General features: G+C 46.2%; 2 protein-coding genes across 2 annotated transcripts in view; one reads left to right on the forward strand and one right to left on the reverse strand.

Annotated features, from left to right (window-relative positions):
• Nucleotides 1-1,070: 1,070 nt before the first annotated feature.
• On the forward strand, nucleotides 1,071-5,368 carry rpl23 (ribosomal protein L23). The gene is made up of 5 exons (XM_068596165.1): nucleotides 1,071-1,210; nucleotides 2,137-2,220; nucleotides 2,954-3,082; nucleotides 3,200-3,313; nucleotides 5,243-5,368. The coding sequence occupies exons 1-5, from the start codon at nucleotides 1,198-1,200 to the stop codon at nucleotides 5,323-5,325; spliced, it is 423 nt and encodes a 140-aa protein (XP_068452266.1). The 5' UTR covers nucleotides 1,071-1,197; the 3' UTR covers nucleotides 5,326-5,368.
• Nucleotides 5,369-5,786: 418 nt separating this feature from the next.
• Nucleotides 5,787-9,269, reverse strand: part of si:dkey-283b1.7 (von Willebrand factor C domain-containing protein 2-like) — a 7,678-nt gene continuing 4,195 nt past the window's right edge. Inside the window, exon 3 of the mRNA XM_068596077.1 lies at nucleotides 5,787-6,320. Coding sequence (XP_068452178.1) covers nucleotides 6,094-6,320 — 227 coding nt within the window. The 3' untranslated portion in view covers nucleotides 5,787-6,093. The remainder of the gene's footprint in view (nucleotides 6,321-9,269) is intronic.

Raw genomic sequence — 9,269 nt, forward strand, 5'->3', positions numbered from 1 at the left:
GGAGTTAGGAGGTGAAGGGTAGGGAGCAGGAGTTAGGAGGTGAAGGGCAGGGAGCAGGAGTTAAGAGGTGAAGGGTAGGGAGCAGGAGTGGTGATGATAACTTATTAGTATTAATACAATGATATATATATATATATATATATATATATATATATATATATATATATATATATATATATATACATACACATATATATATATATATATATGTGTATATATATATATATATATATATATACACATATATATATATATATATATATATATATATATATATATATATATATATATATATACACATATATATATATATATATATATATATATATATATATATATATATATATATATAGATAGATAGATAGATAGATAGATAGATAGATAGATAGATAGATAGATAGATAGATACTGCCCCCTGGTGGCAGCTACTTTCCAGGTGATGAAAACTGTCTTTATTATTATTAATTTAATGAAACGGTTGATTAATCGTTTAATGATCGTTTGTAGGCCTAACTTGTTGATTATTCTTTTTGTTATGAAAATTGATAATTTGACATCTGTTCATTGACAGTGTGATATAGTCACTGTTCATTTTATTTCGTATTCTTTTTTTACTGGTTCAAAGTAAATAAATACATATGAAATGCAACGAAATGGTTGTCACTTCTATTCATATTCATCAACATGAATGAGTCTAATATAAATTGGAACAGGCAGTGATGTGTTTTCTGTATTTACCTTTTTCAGTGAATCTATAGTTAAATATAATAGCCAAAAATGATGGCATTGCATAGTTTTGTATTAAAATCTCCCACATTTCTTGGCAAAGACACACAAACGTTATATATCTATTATTCATTGTAGAAATTCAGAATATTTTTTTCTTCATTTGTAATTAAAATGCATCAACATCAATTGTAAATATCACAACGAGAGAAGCATTACGCGAGCAGAGTTGTCATCCATTGTCTCCGTCGCACTGGACTCTGCATGAAGACAGAATCACACAATGTCTCCACCTGACCGGTAGGGTGCGGCACGACGCCGCTACTGCGCCTCGTCTGCCGCCAGTTCCTTTGACGAAGAAGAAGAAACGCTTGTTTCAACTCTCGCCTCCGCGTGTGACCCGGATGAAGTTCCGCTCAACTTTATATCCCACAATTCCTCGCTCCGTCTTCCTCTTTCCCTACTGCAGCCATGTCTAAGAGAGGTACGAAACCCACCTTGCAAAATCCACATTAATCTGCTGTGTTCTGCTCTGTACCGGCGCTCGCGCTGTCCGTAGTGTGTAATGGAGCACTCAGGACAACACTTCCTCACCATTAGTTTACGTTTCATGCAAACCGTCTCCGACTTCTGAACGATAGCATTTTGCTCGGCTGAAGCTACATGTCGCTGTTAGCAGCGCGTCGGCATGAAGCGCGTGATGCTAAAGCTAGCCCGCGGCAGGCTGCCCGCGCTGACGCTTCAACCTCAGGCGGCTTTACGCGATAACAACCGACTGTACCTTTCACTCGCACGTGAAGCTCGTGCTGGACGTCGTCTCGTCGGGCCTCACGTTAATTATGTGAGCTGAAGCTACCGGACATGGCTGCCGTGAGGCGGTGCCGGTAACGTTACCGAAGTGAGTCGTGGTCAAACCGGATCGTTCAGCCTCCAGAAGCTCGCGGTGTGTGTGTGTCCACCAGCTCGTGCTTTGATAACTATTGAACCCGCGACACTGATCTGGACGTAAAGTTACCGCCAACACGCATGTGGCCTTCTGCACGGTACCGTGACGGCTGAACACGGTACCGTGACGGCTGCTCTCTTCGGGTCCAGAGCAGCTCGTGCCGCAGTCCACATGGACGCGAGCTGTACGAGCTGCGGCCCAGTCAGGGATCAGTTTTACCTGTCGGCATCAGAACGTCACGTGTCTTATGCGACACCATTGAACATGTGTATCAACACGCTATGGAGGGCTTGTGACGGGGTGATTCATGCAGATGACACTCAGTTAACTAGTCCCTTGGTGTGTTAACTAGTCCCTTGGTGTGTTAACTAGTCCCCTGGTGTGTTGACTAGTCCCCTGGTGTGTTGACTAGTCCCTTGGTGTGTTGACTGGTCACTAACTGTTGAACTGCCCCTCTCCTGCAGGACGTGGTGGTTCTTCTGGAGCCAAGTTCCGCATCTCGCTGGGTCTCCCGGTGGGAGCGGTCATCAACTGTGCTGACAACACAGGTAAAGTAACCTGTGTGTGCTGTTCGTAACATGTTTGTGTTCATACCCATCTGCACAGGTTCATGGGTTCGTGACTCTTAGACAGTTGGACATGTTGAGTCTATTTTAATCAGTGCTGGTTTTCTGATGGTCGGAGCTTATTGTCTCTTGCAGTGAGTTAAATGAGAAACATGTGCATGCTCGGTATGGAGCTGGAGCCATTTGTCATGCTTCCCCTTCCAAAAGCACTTGCTGGCTCTGCTCGGTGGCTGTGTGAGTTGTCGTTGAAGGGAACACGACCTCGTCTCTGTGGGTGAGACGGCAGCCGCTCACTGGCTGACTCGTCTCAATCAGTGACGACACAGTGATTTGTGAAAAGGGCTGATCCGTAAATCATCGATATGACACCTTTGCCTTGTCTAAATTTCTTATAAAAGCACATACTGACTAATAAGTTGTGCTGAAGTTGTTCAATTAAAGAGATAATTGTACTATGATGCCCTTATGAACGGCACTGCATGCTGTTTGAGTGTTTTTATTTCTTTTTGTTGTATTCAAAACAACGTGATTATTTCATATAGACTTCATTTAATAATACACATGCCCTATTGGATGTATATATGACATCACCTTTATTAAGATGGAGGATTTTGGCCCTGCTTGTGAAATGCCAGAATACTACAATGTCCTGTAGAAAGCAGCGGTCCAGTTCCTTCTGCCACCTCTTCCCTTCATGTGGTTCTACCTCCCACAGGTGCCAAGAACCTGTACATCATCTCTGTGAAGGGCATCAAGGGGCGTCTGAACCGTCTGCCCGCGGCCGGAGTGGGTGACATGGTCATGGCCACGGTGAAGAAAGGCAAGCCAGAACTCAGGAAGAAGGGTGAGTGCCAACGACAGTCTGCACGTTGCTGTGGTAGTGAGGATGAGGAGGCCTGAGACGGTCCTTGTAGTCCAGCCAAAGGACTTTGTAGTGACGCCCCACCTTCCCTCTGTCCAGTGCATCCTGCGGTGGTGATACGGCAGCGGAAGTCGTATCGACGAAAAGATGGCGTGTTCCTCTACTTTGAAGACAACGCCGGTGTCATCGTAAACAACAAAGGAGAAATGAAAGGTGGGTTTGCACCGGGTCTTCATGTGCAGTCTGCCGCTGTGACTGTCAGGGTAAGCCCTCAACAAGAGATGCATTCAGTGCATTAGCGTAGCATGAGCGTAGCATTAGCGTAGCATTAGCATAGCATGAGTGTAGCATGTGTTGACCTCGGGCTAAGGGAGCAGCGAGACTGGTTTGTCACACAGTACCAGTTCCTTGTCTTGGGCCACAGTAAAACAGGCTGGTGGTGATGTTTCTCACTGAGTTTCATCCCCTCGGTGCTCATTTTATTTAAGAACATTTTACACGTCACCCCTCCCTCTCTGCTATGGAGGGGTATCGTTTGGGTTTTTTCCGATACCTGTGCTAAACCGATACTTTTAAAACGATACCGGTGCCTGAACCCATACTTTTTATTGCCAAGGCCATTTTTTTCTTCAAATTGAACAATATATTAACTGTTAAGTATACTATTAATATACATACATACAAAACACTTCAAACTACAGCTTGAAACTGTTTACTTCAAACTATAAACAATATGTATTTATTTAAAAAAGAACAGACCAGCATCAGGTGGCCTGACAGAGAGCGTGTGCAACACACCTCCTCTCAGAAACGGTTGGTTTCTACAAACTGCTGCTTCACTACACAACACGTCATCATTAATATCAACTGGAGAGATTTACTGGACTACAGCTTTGTTCCAACAAGACGAGGACGGCAAAAGCTCCTGCACTCATGTTGTCTCTGCGTGTGCGTGCTGGTAGCCCCGCCCCCTTAAGCCCCGCCCCCTTAAGCCCCGCTGCCTGCAGCAACATGAGAGGAAGCGGAGCAGTGACTGCGCTCTGATCCGCGCTACTTTAATAAAGTATCGATACTAAAAAATATGCTAACACCTATAGTTTTTAACGCACAGGTAGCGCTCTACCTATTTAGTATCTGTATACCGTGCAACTTTACAGAGTAGTGTAAAAAACAGTATTTAAATCGGCTCAGGCACCAAAAGGAAGCACTGAAATCCGCGTTGTGTTTCGGTCCAGTGGGTACCGGACGTCTTGGAGCCGGTGCCACATTAGCACCGGTTCTCGGTACCCAACCATAGTCTCTGCTGGAGGCCGGTCTGTCTCAGAGGCGTGTCAGAGCGGCGCATGTGAAGCGGGTTTCCTTGACCTGCGACGCGTTTTGAGTTAGTTACGAGCGATCTGACGAGTTTTGAAAGTGTAACACATTTAATCTTCACTTCTGGCTGCAGGTCTAGAAGAGGTATGGCCTGATATTCAAATTTGTATATTTATATTAAAGTAGACACTTCCTCTTTATTTCAAAGTAAAAGCCCTCTAGCATGGCTGTGGACAGAATCCCTTAAGTAACGCAACGCTTTGCTTTTAAGATATTTGCAGGAGTTTAACATCTTAATGAATCTGGAATATCTGTTTAAGTGTAAATGCAGTCGTCCTAGCAGGAAGCCCATGTTTGCTATGTTCTGTTCATCAAAGGAAACTTAATGTAGAAACAGCGGCGTCGCCCACGGGTGCAGCTGAGCCGTCAGTGGGAAGTACTTTAATAAATGTTTATATAAAACAAACATCTGAATGGTAGATTCTGGTCCAGCCTTCCTCAAACGTACAGGTTTACCCAGCGTGAGCTTTGAGCTCAACGTGGAGACTTCCCCTTCCAAAAGCACTTGCTGGCTCTGCTCGGTGGCTGTGTGAGTTGTCGTTGAAGGGAACACGACCTCGTCTCTGTGGGTGAGACGGCAGCCGCTCACTGGCTGACTCGTCTCAATCAGTGACGACACAACTTCAGTAATGCTCCATGTCTTGTTTTGCTGTTATTAATAATAATTCTAGCGTGTGTGGTCTGAATCTGTTTTTGGTTTGTGATTGCAGTGTGTGTGTCCTGCTGTGTTGGAGCCATAATAACTGCTCTCCTCTTGACTCTCTGCAGGTTCAGCCATCACAGGCCCGGTGGCTAAGGAGTGTGCTGACCTCTGGCCCAGGATCGCCTCCAACGCCGGCAGCATAGCCTGATGGGCTCCTCTGTTCTTTTCAATAAAAAACTGTTGGTCATCCAGCCGCTGGTCCTGTTTTCTTTCCCCGCTCAGTGCTGGAAGCATTCTTTTTGAGGGAATGGATGAACACGTTGGAAGAAACGCTTATGTTTATGGTGGCCGAGAATTCATCAGGTCACTCGTCTTTATCTACCAATACCGACTGGAGATGGCGTTAGTCCCGCCCACAAAGCTTCAAGCGCTATGTTCTGTTGAGCTCTATTCTCTGTTTCAGTAGAGAAGTGCATCTTGTTGATAAAGGACTGTGGAAACATGGCTTCAGGTTGTGTAACGAAACCTGATGAATCAAACTTGGGGCGCTGGTATGTATTTATTGCTAATATATTGTGGTTATTGACTTGGTCAGTGTGTTATCATTCTGGTCACCTTCAGCTGCACCGCGTTGCTCTTTACACAAACGACGCTGTCCAGAGAGGCGGCAGTAAAAGTTTTATTTCACAACTTTCAGTTATAGATGAATAACTTTGTTATCATTGCAGTGTATGAGATGCATAGCACACATTAATATGGGTTCAGGCTCCAACACCAGCTTCTGTCCCGACCAGCACATGACCGGTTGGAGACAAAAACAATTGAATTGTTTCAGGACTGTATGTGTGTGTGTGTGTGTGGTTGGACAGAAAGCACCTCGTTGTGATTACATAACAAACATGCAGGTTATTGCTATCTTCCTGATCATAGAGCACCTGTCCTGCACAATGGGGCGTGTGTGTGTGTGTGTGTGACTTCATGGGATCACATCCAGCCTCCCCGCTGCGCCCCTGGGCTCCCCGGCGGCGGGCCCCTGTGGGGCGGCGGGCCCCTGTGGGGCGGCGCTGGGCAGCGTCTCGCACGTGGCCTGCGGGTGTGTGTGCCCCGCCCCGTCCCGGTAGGTGCAGTAGCATTCTGTCCGCTCTCCCACCGCCACGCGCCGCCCCGCCGGGATCAGCCGGCTGCCAGCGAAGCAGTTGGGACCTGCGGGGACAGAAGGAGGCTCAGGTGCAGCACGTCAGCGCTTCAGAGGCGTGTCGGGAGGGAAAGCAACACAACACGTTACACACAAGTCAACACAGGCGGTGAGCGTCTGTTGTGCCTCCTCACCGTCCTGTACCGGTGAAACAGCTTCATGACAAGCCCCATATGACTTACACGCATCTTCATGTTTATATTGTTGTTGTTTTCTCTGACCTCTAAGTTACTTGACAAGATGGTCGCCAATCAGTGACGTGATTTTCTACATAACAAAAGTTCATTTGAGGACTTTCAGTCAGAACATTAACACCTGGCCTCATGGGCTGCTTAGAGGCTACAGCCTCATGGGCTGCTTAGAGGCTACAGCCTGCAGGGCTGCTTAGAGGCTACAGCCTGCAGGGCTGCTTAGAGGCTACAGCCTGATGGGCTGCTTAGAGGCCACAGCCTGCAGGGCTGGTTAGAGGCCACAGCCTCATGGGCTGCTTAGAGGCTACAGCCTGATGGGCTGCTTAGAGGCCACAGCCTGCAGGGCTGCTTAGAGGCCACAGCCTGCAGGGCTGCTTAGTTTGTGATTCTGGGCTATACATAATAAATGAATTGAATTGAATGATTAACAATATACCTGCTGAACATCAGCAGGTGGACATTTGCTACTGTGAGCGCGCTAGCATAGCATAGTTAGCATTCAGCTGTGCTCAACTTCCTTAGGAAGGTTCCAAACTGAGTGAAGACCAGAAGCGTCACAATAAGAGCTCCTGAACGCTCTTAGTGTGAAGGGGAGGTGCTGCCGTGCTTCCTGTCTCCTGTGAAGGACACCGGGCCGTCAGGAAGCGCTGCGCGCTCGTTCCTCCTCCCTCAGGTCTGTCCTCAACCTCGTAACATGATTCACGAGGACAAGGAAGGTGCGACAGGGAAGACAGAGCATGTGATGTGGTTCCTGTCTCCCTCCATCAGGGTCCTTCTCTCAGTGCAGCCAGAGACCCTCAGAGGGCTGGAGACCAAACTCAGCTGAAACAGCTCCAGCGTGCAGAGTCCGTTCAAAAGAACTGCTGATTACAGCACAAAGTCTGTCTCCAGTGGTTCCAGTTCATAATGGAGTAGCCTTATTGATGAAGCCTTATTGATGAAGCCTTATTGATGAAGCCCTATTGATGAAGCCCTATTGATGAAGCCCTATTGATGAAGCCCTATTGATGAAGCCTTATTGATGAAGCCTTATTGATGAAGCCTTATTGATGAAGCCCTATTGATGAAGCCCTATTGATGAAGCCTTATTGATGAAGCCTTATTGATGAAGCCCTATTGATGAAGCCTTATTGATGAAGCCCTATTGATGAAGCCCTATTGATGAAGCCCTATTGATGAAGCCTTATTGATGAAGCCCTATTGATGAAGCCTTATTGATGAAGCCTTATTGATGAAGCCCTATTGATGAAGCCTTATTGATGAAGCCCTATTGATGAAGCCCTATTGATGAAGCCTTATTGATGAAGCCTTATTGATGAAGCCTTATTGATGAAGCCCTATTGATGAAGCCTTATTGATGAAGCCCTATTGATGAAGCCCTATTGATGAAGCCTTATTGATGAAGCCTTATTGGGAAATATGATATGAGGGTCACAGGAAAAGCTACAGATACTGACTTTTATTTCAGGTCAACGTAAACTCCCTGAAAAAACCCTTCAGCAATTCTTGTTTTGCCTTAATTATAAAGTAGAACTTGATTTAAATGAATAAGTTGTGTGTCGTTTGGGATGGCCATGAATAGCAAGTAAACATTGTGCTTCTTCACTTGGCAGCTTCCTGCGGGCGATGAGCGGTCAGCAGGAGGACAGGAAGCTCGTCTGAGGCCAGACGCCTCAGCTCAGAACAGCTGATCAGAGCAAACAACCATCTGTCCCGCTGCGGCCACAGGAAGCTCTGCACGCTTCTATCAGATGTGCTCATGAACAATCTATGAAATATTTCATCTGGTTGTGAATCTACTTTATTTTACTCGACAAAAAGTCATCCATAATGCAAGTTATTATTTTCCCTTATGCTATTCCTGTCTGACACACACAACCCAGCCATGTAAGACTGTAGTGTGTGTGTGTGTGTGTGTGTGTGTGTGTGTGTGTGTGTGTGTGTGTGTGTGTGTGTGTGTGTTCATGTTCTGTCTGCTACACACGGATGGAACTGTTGCCATTTGAGAGGTTGTAAATGTAACATTAGATTTCATCCTAGTAATAACTAATAAATACCTATAATAACTATGTGATGAACGTGTATGGACAGCAGGGTGGAACGTTGATGTCTTTCTACACAGATTATTTTACATAAAGTTATCACCATGTAATCTGCTAAACACGTGTTTGTGGTTTTCCTCTCAGAATCTAAGTATCAACCCACACAACGCGTTGACACAGTGATTATAATATTTGCAGTGATGGCCAACGCAGAGTGGACGTTCACATGAGGCTTCTGGTTCCTCCTCTATGATCCATAACCCTGCAGATGGTGCAGACGTGGTGGAGGACGAGGTGCTGACACTCGTTCTGTTACTGCAGATGTACTTTCATCCTTAGCCGGTTCTAAAGCTCAGGGTCCTGGACCAGACACCAGACGGACTCTTCCAGCTGGGAGTCATGCTGAGTATTTGGGACAGAACAACAAGGAAGAGGCTGAAGTCAAAATATGTCCCACTGTGGCTCAGTGGTAGAGCGGTACCAAGGGTTCAATCCCCAGCCCCGCTCGTCCATGTTGATGTGCCCTTGAGCAACACACTCACACAAAGGCAACAAATCACACCTGCCAATCAGAACTGACCCACATTCATGGTAGCTCCTCCCATCAGGGTGTGAATGGGGGAGTGATGTCATGCAGCGTTAAAGAGGTTTGAGTGGTGGGAAGACGGAGGATACGAGTTCAGTCCATCTGCCCTCAGCTGCAGGGGATGAAGGAGCTCACTGC

Source organism: Clinocottus analis, unplaced genomic scaffold, assembly GCF_023055335.1.
Source record: "Clinocottus analis isolate CAN_PGR_092001 unplaced genomic scaffold, fCliAna1.0.p SCAF_34, whole genome shotgun sequence".
NCBI classification, from domain to species: domain Eukaryota; kingdom Metazoa; phylum Chordata; class Actinopteri; order Perciformes; family Cottidae; genus Clinocottus; species Clinocottus analis.